General features: G+C 54.5%; 1 protein-coding gene across 2 annotated transcripts in view; it reads right to left on the bottom strand.

The window, feature by feature from the left end:
* DDX31 (DEAD-box helicase 31) overlaps positions 1–17,966 on the bottom strand; it is a 63,541-nt gene that overhangs the window by 9,191 nt on the left and 36,384 nt on the right. Inside the window, exons 18-19 of one of the 2 annotated variants that reach the window (XM_037492930.2) lie at positions 13,959–14,070; positions 9,072–9,240 (exon numbers count right to left, since the gene is read on the bottom strand). In XM_037492930.2, coding sequence (XP_037348827.1) covers positions 9,072–9,240; positions 13,959–14,070 — 281 coding nt within the window. The remainder of the gene's footprint in view (positions 1–9,071; positions 9,241–13,958; positions 14,071–17,966) is intronic. The other variant, XM_054689214.1, reaches the window with a different exon arrangement.

Below are 17,966 nucleotides of genomic sequence, written 5' to 3'. Positions count from 1 at the left end.
TACGTCTGCTCCTGCCCACAAAGCTCATATAAAGAAACACCCTAAACTCAATGCAAGCACCCTCGAGCTCACGTGAAGTTAACACCTGCTACTCGGCCCCACGCTGAACCCGGAAACCAGAAGCTTCCAAAATGGGCTTGCAAGGACGCTGCCAAGCGCTGTGACAGTGAACCCGGGTCTCTCAGATTCAGCCTCTCCTCACGCCGGCTCCTGGGGACGCTGCCTTGGCCACAGGGGCCTGGGGGTCTCAGTGCACATGGATGAGCAGAGGGGACACCGAGCCCGTAACCAGCGAGGCCCAGGCTGCCACCCCCGAAAAGTGTAATAAATAATAAACCCTATTATGCCAAGAGCCACACGCTGACCCTCGGGACCTGGGTTCGCACAGCGCGTCCCTCTTCTGGACTATTAAGCAGGTGAGACACGGCTCTCCATTTTGGACTGTTGCTATGACATCAGGACCAGAAGGAAGATGACATTTGAGAAAGACTTGGAGTCATTTCGGATAGGTCAGCACAAGATGGAAGGGCTCTGGCATCATTAAAGTAGACAGTTGGGGGCTGGGGCTTCACCCACCTACCGCAGGAGGCAGAGCAGCCAGCTAGACAGAAGAGGAGTGGTCGCGACTCTCGCAGGAGGGGCTCAGGAGAGCCTCACCGTGACAACAGGCTGCTGGGAGGGCTCGTGCGATCCTTCCAGATTTTTCAAATGGGACGGACTGGAGGAGGTCCATGCAAGGACCTGTGTTTTCTCCAGCACGCGGCCCCATCTGGCACCTGCCAGTTCACGCCAGGCCGGAAGTGCCTCCTGCGTCCAGGGCTCAGACAGCCGGCTTGCGTCCTCCCAGGAGAGGCGGGCAGGCTCCTGCTCTTTGTTGTCAGCCCGCCCGCCTGACTACAAGCGCGCCCTGTGCTTCCCGCCGCCTGTAGGTGACCCAGGTGTGGAGGAAGCGCCGGGTCACTGCGAAACCCCTCTAATCGCCTCATTAGCCGGATGGGAACGAGGGTGTGTTTGTTCCACAAGGAGGCAGAAAGCTGGTAACTGCACGGTGCAGGAGAGAAAAAGGGTGGTAGACGCAAAAGGCCAAATGAGGACGCTGCGTGCGCACAGCGGGGACGAAGCCAGTGCCCCGACGGCTAGAAGGGACGGCACAGACTTGGGCATGGGTCGGGTTCGCCTCTGGGGGAGGGGCCCGCTGCCCCTGGAGCCTGTGGGAGAAGTGGGTGGGCCTCGTCCTCAACAACCAACCACTGACAGACAGTCCCTGAGTATCCTCCACCCAGAGAGGAGGCCCCGCCTCGTCCGATGCACTCCCGTGCCCCTGTCCATCTGGACACGCCCGTCTCCTCAGCACCAACGGTCCAGGGAGAGGACATGAGGCAGACTCCAGTCCCTGCTCATCTGCCTTGACCACGGCCTAGGAACATGCCCTCTCTTGCCTGCGCCTGGCGGCCCCCGTGTCTACACAGCAGCGTCACCTTTAGTCCTAACTCATCTTCAAGCCCCAGCCAGCGCCTCGCTGCCCTCCCCCGTGTCGAGGACCACCTGGCCGCTTCGAGCTTCCAGGGGCTGTGCCTGGGCCTGGCTTTAGCGTGGCAGTCAAGTTCACGAGCACCTCAGCCCACGCTCCATGAGTTCAGATTTCAAGGAAGCAAGCCCCCTGGGCGAGGCCTGAGCACCTGCGTCCGAGAGCTCTTGGCAGCTCCTGCGGGCAGTGTCTGGTCCACCCTTGGGAGAGGGTCACCTGCCTCTCAGTTGCTGCTGGGGCCCAAGTGGTTTCCTTCCGGCCTTTGGGCTGAGGTCAAGTGACCTGACCCCTCAGCCCAGGCCTCAGCTCTGGTCTAGGCTGGGAGGGTGGCAGGTGGAGACCCCGATCCTGAGCGCAGCACGCCCATGTCGTGTGGGCTGAGCCCCAGCCTGCTCTAGCACAGAGGGAAAAGGCGGATGTGGGTTCTTCCTGGAGACTGCTGCTATGCCGAGGCCTGCCGTCTTGGGACAGACCGAGAGAGGCCGTGTTCAGAACAGCGGTCGCTCCGGGTACCGTTTGTCTCCTGGGTCACTAAATCATGCGGCGCTCATGCCAGAATGACCCCTTTTTCTTTCTCTCCCTTTATGCTCTTCCTCCCAGAATGGACAGCTTTCGCTTTCCGTTCATTTAGCCAAAAGGATTTCCTGAGCACCCACTGTGTGCCAGGTACTATACCTGGTGCTGGGGATGCAACGAGCAGCAAACCAGATGGAGCTTCCACCCTGAGATGCCTTCGAGAGAAGAGACAAAGCCAGAGAGCTGAGCTGAGTGAGGACAGTGGGGGCCCGCCTGGGGCATCAGAGGAGACTTCCTGGCAGCAGGGACTGAGCGGCAGAGATGAAGAAGAGCCAGGAAAGGCCTGGCCGCTGAGGAGAGAACAAGCGGAGGTGCTGGGGGAGCTGGAAAGGTCAGCAAAGGCCAGGCGGCCGTGAAAATGGGGCGTGCTTGTTGCCGTTTGTTTTCATTGTCAGAGTAATGTGACGTCACTGAAAGGCGAGGGCACGGGCAGGACGGGCCAGGGGTGCGGAGGGGCCAGTAGACTCGGGCAGCCACAGGCACAGACTGTTCTAGAAGTGCCGAGGAAGTGGAGGGCTGAGAGCAGAGTTCCGGAAGCTAAGGCAAGAACTGTAGTGAAGGGCGCCGGAGGGCGCAGCGGTGTTGAAAGTTGCCCCGGACGGAGCAGGAGTGTCCCCTGGCATGTCTTTGTCCAGCCTCTGCTCTCACGTTTGGCCAATCTGCCTTTTATAGGATAACAACTGGCTCAAAGAAATAGAGAAAATTCTCAGAGTGGGCAAGATTCCAGGTTTGCCTTCAGCTAATTAAGTGATATTAGGGAGGTTGTAAATGCCACATAAAAACTGGCAGGCAAGCTGCTCGTAATGACGAGAATATTGCTTTACAGGGAGATGCAGCTGCAGCTTCTGAGGGCCGGTCTTGCAGGGGACCAACTGTGTGCGCTCAAGGTTGTTTCCTGGGAAGAGAAGTTCAAGGGGGCTAAGAGGTGGGCGGTTAACAAAACTTGGGCCACGTCTGGTTCAGGTCGCTCTTCAGGTGAGATGAAGGCCAAGGGAGGACCCACGTCACTGGTGCTGTCCGGGAGCGGGCGGGATGCCCGCGCAGCCACATGGGAGCCCCGGGAGACACACAGACGAGGACTCGACCCTGACACGGCCTCACCATAGGGGCCTCTCGGTGGGGGCCATTTGGGAAACAAGAGGAGGGCAAAGGTGGTAATGACTGGGTGGAAGCTTCTCAATGTCCTAACTCTGACTAGTTATTTAATAATTACTGAGCAGGCAGGGCTGAGAATCCGAGTGAAACAGCAGGTTTTTTGAAGACAAAAAAACGCCTCCACGAAGCTGCGCAAACTCTGCTCTGAACTTCACCAATGCAGCAGGGGGCACTTTCAGGTGGGAAGTCCGAACACCCACCTGCGCCCCTCCCGCCTGCGGCAGGCTCTTCAGCCACTTTGGAAAAGACACTGAGTTTAGAACTTGCAGGCGCCAGAGGTCAAGGAAGCGCCCAGGCGTGTGTGGTTCTGAGGAGAGGGTGGGCCCCTGCCCTGCCCTGGGACTAGCCGCAGCTGCAGAGCACAGGCCGCACCCAGACCCAGGGAGGACGAGGGGCTAGGGAGCCCTCGTTTTAGACTGTTTACCTGGTTGAGAAAATGGCAAACTAGCAGGTGGCAGGTAAGCTAGACTGGCTAGAGAAAATTTATACAAATTAAACAAAACTGTTAACGAACGGCCAACCCTTCAGAAGGTTGTAACTCGACTCGTTTTTGGAGGGGGCTGATTCTTAACTTCAACCTGTACCACAAATGCTTAGCAGCCAGGCGGCTCGTCCGTGGAATGCAAACGCAGAGACCAGTGACACGGACCTGAGCGTGCAGACACAAACTCACATGTCTACGGACGACACACGACAAAACCGCCAAGACAACACGCGCCGCAACGCCGAGACACGACAGGGAATCCTCCCAGGACAGGGCCGGGGAGACTGGACGGCCGCGTGCGGAGGAAGGGAACCGAGGCCACGACGCCACACCATGTGCGAAATTCACTCCCAAGTGGGTAAGGACTTGAATGTAAGACCAAAACCACAAGCCCAGAGAGGAAACCAGGGCGTGCTCCGGACGCTGGACTCAGCGAGGTCTCTGTGCACCCGGCACCCCAGCCGGGGGGCAGAAGCAAAGGAAACACATGGGCCATGACCTGACGAGCTTCTGCAAAAACAAAGAAAAGAGCAGCAACACGAAACGCCAACCCACTGATGTGCAAGACAGGGGCTAGTATCCGTGACACAGGGAAAAAAACTCTTAAAACTCAAAAACAAAAGCCCACAAACAACCTGACTTGAAGAAGGGCAGAGGCGCGGAACAGACGTCCCCAAAGGAGAAACGCTGCGGGCCAAGGGCGCCAGGAAAGACCCCGCCCCCGCCCCCACCCCCATCCCCCAACTAGGGAAACGCAATTCAGAGCCACAGCAGCACAGCCACTCCCACCCGTGAGGGCGGCCAGTATCAGAAAGACAGCAAATAAGGCGAGGACGTGGGGACAAGGGGACCCACAGAGACTGCAGGTGATAGGTGAACTGGGGCGGCCATGACGGAAAACGGCGGCGAGCTTCGAAAAGTCAGTGTGCACCTGCCAGACGATCCAGCCGGTCCACTTCTGGGGGCCTGCACAAAGCTGAATGCACCCCGATGTTCACTGCAGCCTTGCTTACAAGAGCCAAGGTATGAAAACCACCCGGGTGTCTGTATCTCTCTCTCTCTCACACACACTGACATACTATTGAGCAATGAAAAAAGAGATGAAATCCTGCCAATTGTAACAACATGATGGACCACGAGGGTATTATGCTAAGTGGAATAAGTCAACAGAAACACCATTCACGGCATGACATTACTCCTACGTGGGGTATAAAGAGACAAAGCAAATGAACAAAAAACAAAATTAAACTCTTAGATACAGGACGGTTCCTGATAAATATGTTTCAGATGTTTCCAACTGCATTAAGCACATCAGAAAGACACAGATGGCAGAGCCAAAACTCAGACCAGTCAGCCATCTGAGGTAGCTACAGACTTGGGGAGCAGCGCTTGGGGAGAGCATGTAGCTCACACAAGACAGGGAAGCTCAGACGCAGACTCGCCCCTTCAGTCATGGTGTCACCAAGACTCAGGCGTCCGTTTCTACGTTCTAAACCCACCCACAGTGTCTGGCAAGAAGAGAGACTCCCAGGCTCCTTGGGTGCCAGCTCACTCTTCCTGTATGTGCTCTGCTCAGGGTGCCCCCGCCCAGGCAGACCGGCCATGGAAAACGCAACTCCGCCTCTCACAGCAGAGAGTGCTGGGTCTCAGCAGCTTGCGGAGAGACCGCAATTTTGGAAAGCATGTTACCTTTGCTTCGAAATAGCTGCATCTCATGGGAGCAAAACACTGTGCTGGTGACGGATGTTGCTGAGGGGCCATTCAATATTTTACCAACAGCACAACTACCTGTGTACACGCCTGAAGGCACTGGGTGGGGGGGTACTCCACAGGTGCGTGTAGGTGTCACAGAGGTTTTGCGCCTATGACTGTCTTTTTTTTTTTTTTAAGATTTATTTATTTATGCATACAAGAGCTGGGGTATAGGCCAGAGATGCAGGGGGTGAGAGGATTCACCAGAGACAGAGTGGGGAGCAGAACAGGCAGATCCACTGAGATACACTGCTGAGGGGAGCAGCGGGCGAGACAGGAGAGGTCTGCTGCGCCCTGTGGGTTGCTCCCTGGCCGGCTGGGGATGGAACTCGTGCTGCAGAGGCTGTGGATTGCTTCATAGTGTGGTGCTTAACCCCTTGCACCACCAGGGAGGCCCTATGACTGTCTTCTGCGTCAGGTGGGGGAAGATGTTTAGTGTTCCCTCCCCAACTGAGGACTGAAAAAGAGACCCAGTGATTAAGACCTCACTGGGGGACATCCACTGTCTTTTCTGAAAAGTGATTCAGTAAAGAAATAAAGGCCACTGCGGAGGGCCACCTCCTGCCCCCTGCCCTAACCCATCCTGACCTCATACTCTGCCACCAGCCGTACTCCTTGCCCAGCACCTGACAGGTGAGGTGAGACTTTGATCCGCAGATATCAGAAGCCCGCATAGAATGTTCCAGGCAGCAAACACCATAAAATGGAACGTGGACTGAGAGCATTCAGGGCCATTATTTTATCACCCCATACAAAAAACATAAGGATCCCATTCTCTCTCCTGACAGATGGATTTCAGAGGAGACGCCTCAGCTCAAAACAATCACCAAGGCCACAGCATAACTCGCATACTTTTTAATGGACCTTTCTTTCTAGTCCTCAAAAAGCAGCAACTGGCACTGGCGTGAGCCCTGATCGAGGTGTGGAAAATCTGTCAAGTTCTCTTTGCCACCTGCCCTGACAACAATGACACGGTCCATGTGCAGATTAGCTGCAAAGTCATTCTTGCTCCAGGAGCGACAAGATTTCCCCCAAATAAAAAAAAGGTACCTACTGTATCCGTGAGCGCCCGTCTGCGCGGGCAACGCAGAGCTGGGCGGGAGGACTTAAGGAGTGTGGAGAGAAATGCCTTCAAAAGAAGGGCATGGCCACAGAAAGTAGCTGGAACAGAGTGGTGACATGGCAAGAACAGAGAGCAGCATTGTCGCGGCAGAGTAATCCTGTGACACGCTGCTGTCACTCACCAGCCGCTCCCCGCCGCGCCAGCCAACATCAAAGGCTGCCCCATACCATCTTACATGCTCTTTACCGGCTAATCAGCCCATTCTTCCCCGAAGAAAGCCCCGCTAAATCCCCCGCTCACAGGGGGACGGCCGTCCTGGTGCCCATCTGCTGGCCAGGGTCGGCCGAAGCAGGAGGCAGAGGCTCGCTCCTCCCTGGTGGCTTCTCAAGGTAAGAACAATGCTGGCGCCCGGCCCCCTCCCCTCTGCCTCCCGCCTCCCACTCTGCCTCCCTGGATCCGGGACGGGCTAAGGACCCGCGTGAAGAGCCGACGACTGGGCTAACGCTTGAGAGCGAGACCGCAGTCATAGGAGTACCTCATCTGCTGACAACACAACACTGGGGGCGCATGCGGTTATTTGCAGAGAGAGGAAGAAACAAAATGTATCAGTCTCTCACAGGCCCCGTCCTCCCTTCTCAGAGCATCAGCACCTTAGAGATGGTGACAGAGGGTTGGGGTCCCAGGAAGTCACCGGTCCTGCGCCCCCCTCCCCCCCGGGAGCTTTGTGGTCATCACGCACTCATCAGGGTTACTCTGTGCAGACGCCACATCTGAAGACAGGAGCCCAGCTCTGCAGTCCAAGGTCACCTCGCGGAGGGCCGGGCTCCAACAGAGGGTGCAGGGAAGACCCCGGCTGCCGGAGCAGGAGGTGTGTAGCTACTGCACCTCCCACAACCCGGGAGAAGCCAGAGCCAGACGCCCCACCCTCGCCTGGCTCTGCAGAGCAGCAGCCCGGGGAAGAGCATCTGCCTCACAGAATCACCCCAGTGCTGTTCTGGGAGAGGTATCGACATGAGAAAAGCGTCAAGCAGTTCAAGAATTCTGCAACTTGACCCACTGTGAAGAGCCTGGGGGTGGCAAGGCCCCAACAGGCCAAGCTGCAGGTTCCAGCATCATGACTCACCTGGTCTCCAGCTCTCCGTCCTACGTCATGTGATCAGCATGGCCCTTTTCTGCGCAAAAGGCCACCGAGTCACCTAATTTTGATTCTCTAAACTAGTGAAAAAGCCTAAAATTTCCTTTTCCCTTGAGCGTGCAGCAGGCTGAGGCTCTGTGTCGTTAAACAAAGACAAGGTCCCAGCTCGCAGCAGAGCAGTGTGGGGCTGCAGCCCCAGGCCTGCCCCCAGAGCAGCGCCACCCCACAGCAGGTTCATCTCTGTGCCCCTCGTGTGCCTGCACGCCAGACACTGGGCCCACCCTGCCTGACAGAGTGGGCGACACTTTCTGGAGACTGAGCAGTCACACTGTGCGGACCGCGTAGGGGAGCATGGCTTTGCTGTAGGTTCTCAAGTCTGGGCGGGCAGGTTTGGCATGTGTGAAAACCACATAAAACAGAGGACACACGACGCCAGGTAGCTGCCCCAAGCCTTCGAGGCTCTGTGTCAAGCGGGGGTGAGTGAAAGGCAGGTCTCTGGTCCCAGACACCAGCTGAATGTGTCCTCCCAGCCCCCGCCACACACTCAGTAATGACTCTCAGCCCCCAACGTCCCACATGAGCAGCTCGAGCTGTCTGATCACTCTAGGGGTCCTGCGAGGGCTGGTACTGAAAGAACACCCCGTGTCTGAGGAGAGACCTTTCCCGTACGTAGCCTGTGACAGAAGTTGTCTCAGGATGCCTGGAAATGGTGGAGATGGACTCAAGGTCCAGCAGGGCAAAGCTCCAAGCTGCAGGGCAAATCTCCTCACTCTGACTGCCCATCACTGTGACCCCTGGGCAGGTCTGAACGTGCCTTTGCCGCCGGTGTCCAGTGAGCTCACGTTGAAGAATGCTGGGCACTGTGGGCACATCAGCACCAAGGAGAGCAGCCGGCAGTGCTGGGCGCCTCTGGACCACTTGGCTCTATTGGGGACAGAGCCTGTGAGGCCAGAGCAGGGCGCTCAACCCCTCCCAGTCTGCTGGCACAGGGGGAGACCGACACGAGCCTTAGAGCTGACTTCCCCGAACACACAGCTTTCCAGGGTGGACCACAGCACACGCGATGTTCTGGCCGGGGGAGGTGGGGGCGAGTCCCTGCCTTACTCTGCTGGTGGGCAGTGAAGACCACCCAACAGATGTGTCTTGTTGCTCCCATAACCCCTAATGCATCTGCACCCAGCAGGAGACACCACCAAATTTCCCCAGCACAGATGCCTTAAAACATTCCGAGGAGGCAGGTCTCTCTTGTTCCACTCAGACTTACTAACTGCACGGACAGAGGGCAGAAGCTGGTGGGCTGCAGCTCTCGGCAGCTGACGTAACAGAGCTCTCCACACGGGACAGCCACTCGCCTCAGAATACACCCAGCTCGCCTTACCTTTTCCCATTTGCTTTCCTCCTCTTTAGAGCAGAGGTGCCAAGATTGCGGGGGGCATCTCTCAGCCCGAAGCTCTTCGCCACGTGCCCAAGGTGGAGCAGCCGGACATGGAAGATGTGCTTCAGCCCCCGGGGGTAGGTTGTGTAAGCCCGGATGAAGGACTGCAGTGCTGGAAAAGAAAGAGCAGCAGGAGGATGCAGAGCGGGCCTGGGTCACCTCACCTGCCCAGCCAGGCGGCTGTGCTACCCAGGCAGCACCTGGCACACCTGGCACACCCAGCACAGCACACACCAATTGCCAAACCCCCAACCACTTTCTCGGATTCCTCAAAAACGTATCTGTGGGCCACAGTGGTCACTGGAGGAAGCCAATGTCGCTTCAGATTTTATTGTGTGGCTTGCAGCAATCCCAGGCGAGGGCCCTGTCATCCTCACCATCACAGCCACGGCCCGAACACAGTCCCAGCATGCAGCACAATAAATACACCGTAAGCGGACAGACGCGAGGAAGAGAGAAGAATCTGAGACATGGTAATGGAGGTTATCATCTGTTTATGAACAATGAGATCACTAGACCTTTATATTGCAACATTTTTTTCCTAGTTAAATTCTGTTTAGGTTTTGAATAGCTAATACATGCAAATGTGAGAAAATTCAAAAGGTTCAAAGGATTCTCTGCCCAGCCAGCAGGCCGCCTCCCCGGGGAGATCTGGCACCAGCACTATGCTGGAAAAAACAAATTCATCCTCAAGTCCCCAAGACTGACCGATACAGTGTATCTTATTCAAAGGAATGAAATGAAAACAGAATTTTTGAAAGGAGAAAGAAAATGATGAAATTTCTAATATAGTCCATGGACAATTTATTCTTTGAGGGCTGCTAAGTTTAGACAGCCCAGCACAGGCTAGACCCCAGCGCCAGCAGAGAAAGGCCAGAGACAAGCCAGAATGGGCCCCCGGGGAGTGGAGCTTCCAGGACACCTTAACTGGCCTTCCTTCGGGGAGAGATTTTCCTATACCTGGTTCCCCTTGGAAATCTTGCAATAACCATGAAAATCAGGTTGTTGGCCTGTTTCTCACTTCTGCAGGGCAGCAGGGGACTGCTCTGGAAGGCATCCCCATCACTGCTGACTTATGTGCAAGCCCTGCTCTTCTGCAGCGGCTGCTGGCAGCGGGCTCTAAACACCAGCCTCTCTCACCCTCGCTGGTCGAGCCACTGGACGGGCAAGTTTGCCCACAGCTTAAACCTAATATCCCACCAGCACCTGGAGATTGGCGTTTATGAACAGTAATAAAAAGTGTCATTTTAGCAGATCAGCTCCTGGAAGGATCCTGGGAATCCACGAAAGCTCTGTTTACTGAGCAAAGTGAACTCCTTTTCCCAATCGATGAGAAATAATAACCAAGGCAACTCCTCTGCACCCCTCTCTTAAGTCTGTGCTTACTCCCCTTTTTAATAACCGGGGACTGGCTTTCTCAAGGAAATCTTTCACACTTCAGATGGCCTGTGCTGTCTGGAGACTCCTGGCAGCCAGCGTCCCACGCAGAGTTATGTGTTCAAGCCCCCGGAGAGGAGTTTGCGGCCCATGACCCAGGAGACCAGCGCCTTCCGCAACCTCCCTTTCTGCCCCTGACCCCTGACCCTTTCCTGGTCTAAAATAAACCAGGCTGAAGCCAACACCAGCCAAACCAAAGCAAAGAATGCGGCCTTGAAAACCGCTTACTCAATTCCTGGCCAGCTCCCCATGACACCCCGTGCTTAAGCAGAGCACCCCGCGATTCCCCCCCCCTTCTCCTCAGTCCTGAGGGCTGACGAGGGAGCACCCTGTCCCAGGAGATGAAGGTGCCCAACTAACAGCTTTACAGGAATAATGAGTTTGCCAAGAAATGGCAGGAAGCGTTTCCTCCCCGGAGGACTGGCCAGGCAGCACTTCGCGCTGCAGATGTTTACGCAACCCGGGCCCTCAAGGCGGCCATCTCGCAGGGGCAGCGACATTCGGTGGTCCCCGTGTGCTTGGGTGACTCAAAATGTGGGTAATTCAGAGAAGAGTTTCAGATGCGGCAGCAGCTGTGTGTAGGCCTGTCCCAGGGGCAGGAGGTGGCTCGTGTGGGCAGGGCCAAGAGCGTGCAGAAGCAGAGCAGGCGGCTGCTCAGGGTGGCGGGAGAAGGCACGGCCAGTCAGCGCAGGAGCTGCGAAGCCCCGATTCCTGGTTAGTGGCCAGAGGCAGAGGAGTGAAGGGATGTTGATTTAAAAATAATCTCCATGGCTATTTTGCCCTTCTTTCATAAAATCACATTTATTCGTAGCCATCCGATCTGGCAGAGGGTGTCTCAGGGATGCCAGTGGGTCAAGGCCACAGGAAGGAGCGAAGTCCTGCCCAAAAGGTGTGCATGATCTTGTTCCTCCCAACTCAGCCCTGAAGAGAGGCACGTGCTCTTCGGAGACAGTCGCCCAAAAGGCTGAGTGTAAGAACGGGAGCTGTGGGGGCCACCGAGCACAAGGAGCAGGGGACGACCGCCATCACCGGCTTGGGCTTTCTGGACCCCAAGTCAGGTACTGCCCTGCACAGCTGGTCCGCTCGTCAGGGGCCCAGAGGCCTGAACCCTGTAGCATTTGCACACAGGGCTCCATTTTCTAGGGTTTTTGTTCAGGAGTCTGGAATTCAAACTTAGGGCACTTGCAAAGACGCAAAAAAAGACAGAACAGAGGGCAACTGCTTCTGGAAACTGATGACAGTGAAATGCTGGTTATTAACCATGGCTGGGTCAGAAAACGCAATAGGAAAACAAATGCATTCTCAGCCCAGTTTCCACCTAATTTCAGCCACAAAGGCAAAAACCAGCTGCTTTGTTAATTATTCATGAGGTGGGTTCTGAAAATGGCATAAAAGGAGGCAAGTCAGTGGCGGGGAATTTGCATATGCAGATCGAAATGCAGAAAACCCTATCAATTTGTGGGGTGCAGTGCTGTCCCTTGTTGTGACTTCAACACCTTTCGTTAAGTGGGTGTCTATCTCCCCAGACCTCCAGAATTCACAATCCTAAGTAACAGGAGTGACTGTGGAGAGTAACAGGAGAACTGCGGAGCTTTATGTCTGATGGGGAGACCGAGACCACAGGTGGCTGCCTCCCGGCTGTCCCCAGCCTGGTGTGGGGATCAATTAGCGGAACAGGAGCGGAGCTTGCTTCCGGGGTGGCTGCCCCGCAGTGCTCCTTAAAGAGAAGACTGCACCTGGGCCAAACACGGAAGGCAGCAGTAGAGACAGGAAGCACCAGCCCTGTTCTCCGTGGGTCACTGTCACCTTCCCTCTGACCATCCAGACACCCCAAGACAGGGGTCACCAGAAAACCCCAAACACTTCTGACACCAAAATGAGGGTTTAATCTCTTTTTGCCGTAGTCACGAGCCCTGGGGCCACAGTGCCACAACCTCTAGGGCGCGCAAGGCCGGCTGCATCGGCCTCACTCTGCACAAAGGACCACGCTCTGAAGCTGCACCGTGGCCCGTGCTCCTGAGGCAAGCTCAGTGCTTCTCCACGGTGGGTTCCTAGGAACCCCTAGGGGAGTGCCAGGCGGGACGGCACTTGACATCAGGTGGCAGATTCAAGCAGCAGCTCTGGGGCGGCTGGGACAGTCTGTTCAGTGTAATGGCAGCACCCAGGAACTGCTTTGATCATGTGCTACTGCACCGGTTTGTCCTCATCTTCCTTGTGACCACAACAGCCCACACCCATTCTCCCAGCTGTCACGCACAGTCAGGGGGTCCTGCCCTCTGAGACCCTCCCTCCTTCCAGCCATGTGGCTGCCGGGAGCCATCCCTGCAACACCGGTCCGGTCTCTGCGGAGCCTCACAGCCACGTCCCCTCAGCTTCTGGCCCCATTATCCTTGCCCCAGCCCTCTGTTAAGATCCACTGAGCTCTCTCACCGTTTCACCCACCCCGCTCTGCTTGTTCTGGTACCCACCGTGTCTCACCAAAACACCTCCGGCCAGTGTCACTCACTATGCTCATCCACTGCCCCCCGACCCCCCGTGAATGCTAGAAAGGTGAAGGTTTGTCAATTTTGATCCCTGCTGTGCACCGAGCACCTAGAACTGGGCCCAATTCCATACACGTTCATTAATGGAATTATTTAAAGAGAAAGACATTTCCATTTATGAAAAGACCAGGGATACAAGGCGCTCAGATGGGGTGAGCCGCCTGGCGTGGTCATGATCAAAGAACTATGGTCCTCACAGAGTGGCCTGTAGTGCACAGGCCTGCCACTGGCCAGGACACGGACATCCGGCCACAAACACCCCCCACGTTCTGCTCGGCATGCCAAGTAAACCATAAGTCCAGACCTGATGCCTGGGATCCCAGGAGCCCCTTCACCCCACAAACCATCCAATATTCAGCTAATGCCCAACGCGCGTGACTTTCCCAGGCATCGCGCTCTGGCCGCTGGCCCTTCCTCAGCGCTGCTTCTCGCTTTGCTTTGTACTTACGAACAGGAGCTGCTTGTGTCTAACGTGTCCAGCCCTTACCTGCATCTTTAGTGTCCATCTCTAAACTATTTCTACTAACGTGTCACTCTCCAGTTTTCAAAGGAAGGGAAAATGGATCCCTAAGATCTGCAGGGCGGGTCAGCTCTCCAGTCCTGATGTAAAGCCAAGATAAAGCCTCATTTGTGCGAAACACAGGGAAGGATGAAATTAACATTTAATATCACTTTAAAGCCTTCCGTGCCTGTCTCCAAACCCTGCAGAATTAGTGAGATTGAAGGCTTTTGCTGGTGGGCAGAGACGCCTGTTGGCTTCTCAGCTGCCTGGGGGTGTTTGGAAGAGGTGGGCGAGCTCTGCGGGGGAGCCGGGGGAGCCGCTCCACAGTCACCTAAGAAACCCACCCACCTTTCTTTGCCCAGGAGATCCTCTTCTCACTGGAGTGCACGTAATCTTCAAACACCGTCTGCAAGACTGTGGCTCGCTCTCGGATTTCCTGGGGGCCAACGGCACGGGATTGCTGGGAGGGCGAGGGGAGGATTAAAGGAGTGACAGAGTGAGAGTCAGGAATAATGAAGCAGTTTATAATAGATTTAATAACAGTAAAATCACACAGTAACCACCTAGGGGCCAAAGAGGGTAATCCTTTCAATATTACTAGGGAAAAAGAGGGAGGTATAAAGATGTTAAAGGCAAGCAAAGATGAGGATGGCTTTGTGAGGGAGCAGACCAGGTCTATTTATTTATTTACTTATTTACTTATCTCTCTTCCTGGCCTCTTACCACTCTCGTGCAAAATGAAAGACCACCAGAGACACTCTGGAATTCTCCATGTCCACTTCGGATATTTAAAATATCACCATATATAAGCTGTTTGCAAATGGCTCCAGCACCTCCCGCTTGGGCCTACATCACTTCCCTCTCCCCCCCCCCAGGGAACACCGACAACCCTAGGCGAGAACATTCCCCAGAACCTGCCTAAAATACAGCCCACCCTTGAGTTTCGGAGCACGCCTCCTCCTTCCTAGGGAGGGTCACCTTCCAGGGTTCAGATTCATTCTTTCAGCCTAGAACCACTGTGCTGAGGTCCAGTGGCCCACCAAGGACGGGCTGTCCCTGCAAGCCACATTCGCAGACCATCACCGGGTCTGGCAGCGAGGGGCCTCTGTAATAAGTCGCATCTGTATGCACCAAGACCGACAGATGCAAGAGGTGAATAGAAATAAATACCTTCTTTTGCCTCCTTTAACAGCCCCGGAGAAGAGACCCTATCCTCCCATCCCTGTACCCTGAAAAGCGAGTGGGTCTGGTTTTTTCTCTCTTGAAACAAACAGGCATGCTCTATCGAACATGAAACCAAGACCCCAAGAAACAGATTCTCCAATGCAGTTTGGCTAACATGCCTCCCCAGGGACGCAGCCCCACAAATGCGCCATCACACCTCTGCTCTCCCCCTTGCCTGGGTCACCAGGATAAACCGGCTGAACCCCAGGTCCCAGCTCCTTGCCCTCAGAGGACAGGCTGTGAGCACCTGTACCTGGCTGACCTGCCCACCCAGCGTCCTGAGTCTTCGCACTGGGAAAGCTACCAGAGGAACAACAAAGGAGAAAAAACACCTCCTTCTGGGGAGCAACACTCATCTCCGTATTAATAGAGACTTACAACCTGAGACTGTTTTTAGTTTAGTCAAATCATTCCTGCCACCTGTTTGGTTGATGACAGTCTGGCTGATTTCACGGTACACGGTCCCCCTAAGGGTTTTTATCTGCTCAAATGTCAAGAGAAAAGTCACTCAGGAGCTGTGTTCCCAAAGTGGACATTTGCTATTGTCATTAACGAGGATCTTTTTTACCCTCTTAACTGATGTGAAATGCAAACTTTTCTTGCTGCCCTCCTTTCCCTAAGCCACCTCAGCAGCGCGACTGTCACCTTCCCCGCATTTTTTTTTAATATGAATGTGAAATTAGCGAGGATGCCCTTTCCCCTGGCGGACAGAATCCTCTGTTATTAAAAAGTAAAGCACTTTAATAATGAAAACTTTTCCCTCTTTTTCCTGTGTTTTAACTGTTTAAAATTAATGAGAAGGGCAGAACGGTTGTCAAAGCAATACTGAAAGCCGGGCAGCCAGGACCGAATAAGCACAAAATCCCTCTAGAGTGTTAAATAAACAGAGCTCCAGCCCTCTCGAATCCCTCTGTTGGTTATTGTATACATTCTGTAACAGCTCTCAGAATAGATCTGAGAGCCGGGGAGCAGAGAGGTTTCAGAATTCCAATAAAGGCCTCAAATTAAAGACAGCCTGGCGCGAATTCCGGGAGAAAATTAAAGAGACCTCCAGCTTAAGTGACAGGTGACTTGCTTCTGTGTCACGACTGTCAGGGGATTTAGTGATAATATGGCAATATATTACAAAGGGCTTTTCTTATTCCCCCCTTTAGGTTTCAAAATGAGGCATCTTTTCTTTCCAACAAAAAAAAAAAAAAAGGGAAAAAAATTACACACACATATATCTAATGTGAGTGTGTGTACAAGTGAAATATGTAGAAAAAAGGCAAGAAAACCAGGTCCACACATTTGAAAGGATGAGGGCAGTTTCAGTAAAATACAAGAAAAAGTTAATGGCAGAAAACATAATTTGCTTAAGGAAAAAGTCGGTCTTACTCCCCCCCACCCCTACTTCCAGAAATACTTGATTTTAAAATTGCCCCTCCTGAGAGTGAATTGAGAGGTCTTTTTCAGTTGTCTTCTGGGGAGGACAGTCTAAATTTAAACCGAAGACTGAGGGCCGAGTGACGCAGCACCACCTCAGCACAGACAGGTAAAAGCTCCCCTAATGAGCGCGGGGCAAACCCCGGAGGGCACAGGAACACCCCGAAGGGCCGGCTCCCGCCCTCAGAGAGGCAGGCTCGGTTCTGGCTAATGAAGCTAACTCGCAACTGGTGGGCCACGGTGGTTTAGAAGACACCCCAACGGCCTTGGCACCCACTCCTTTGTTGGAAGAGCTCCAGATCCTGAGGGGCACCCCAGGGAGGTGATCAAGAAGAACTAAGCCGGGGCTACTCAGATGATTCCAATACCTCGCAAAGCCAGTGACAGCTGAGTCAAGGTTAGCCGCCTCTTCCAGGAAAAACTGTAGGAAAAGCATGCCCAGACGCGGGTGTAAGCTTTGAAGAGGAAACGTCACATCTATCAACAAGCGGCAGACAAGTTTAAGACGAGGCCAGATTATTTTTGTTATAACAGGTTTTAGGGGGCAGCAGCAGTGGGGAGGGCCGCCTTCTTTTCCTCGACACCCACGTCTTGATATGGCATCTTCCAGGGTCTTTTTAAACTAAATGGGAGAGTTTGGTTTTAATCACTATGGCCAGGCTGAGTTTTACCCCCACAGTCCCTAGAACCTTCGGAGTGCTTCCCAGTAAAGCTGAAAGATCAAATTTATTCTCTTTGTAGGTGGGTGAACATTCACACACCCAGACGTGGCTATATATATTTTATATACCTAAATATGAAATATACATTTTACAGATGCTTCACTCGCTTTCATTCTGTTCGCAGAAGCCTAAAAATGTGCATGCCAGAGGGACATCTGCGGTGGACGCGGCCCAGCCGGGGAGGGGGCATCCGTAATGAGGTGCCTGGCTCTGCGGGAAGGGGCTGCGTGCTGGGTCTGCTCCCCACACCACGTGGCGAGGCGACCGGACATGCACGTTCCCGGCATGAGACAGAACTGGAAGCTGTATCCGGTGTGTGCTTCAACCTTCCCACCACTCACACGGGCTGCGCACATGAACCACACTCTGGCTGAACACCTGCGTGGCAGTCAGTAATGGAGTTCGGCTCCTGCTTACCACAACCCGTCAGTAACGCCATCTACACAAATGCAGAGCCTTCAAACAATCCAAGAACTGTCTTTAATCCCTCTTCGCTGTGGTACCATTTAGTGACCAGATTTCACCTCTGAAAATGGCTGACGTAGCAGGGCACAGCGCAGCTCACGCTCACTGTGTGCAGGGACTGGTGTGCGGCAGCTCTGAGGCCAGATCCCCAATTCTAAGGCCTCTGTGAGCCTCAGTCCCCTCCTCTATGAAGTGGGACAACGTCTGCCTTCAGGGCGTGCTGGGAGGACTAAGGGGCCCATGCATGCAAACAGCACAGGCAGTGCTAACAGACGCTGGAGTTCCCTCTCCTGAGAGCAGGTTCCTCAGGTGCTCTCCCGACTGGAGGGCTCAAGTTAGGGCCAATCACGCAGGGCTGCCTTGGCGAGAGCCCAGGCCCAGGCAGGACAGGGGGTGCCTGGAGGGAACTCAGAAGCTCTGTATGTCTGGCGCTGACTCTCCAGTCTATCCAACTCAGTCGTAAGGAAGCGAATGCAGAATATCCAAACAATTACACTTCGCAGAGGGAGCTCGCCCAGCA

Source organism: Talpa occidentalis, unplaced genomic scaffold (genome assembly GCF_014898055.3).
Source record: "Talpa occidentalis isolate TD23 unplaced genomic scaffold, MPIMG_talOcc4v2.1 talOcc4.7, whole genome shotgun sequence".
In the NCBI taxonomy this organism is placed as follows: domain Eukaryota; kingdom Metazoa; phylum Chordata; class Mammalia; order Eulipotyphla; family Talpidae; genus Talpa; species Talpa occidentalis.
This window is presented reverse-complemented; position numbering and strand designations above follow the sequence as displayed.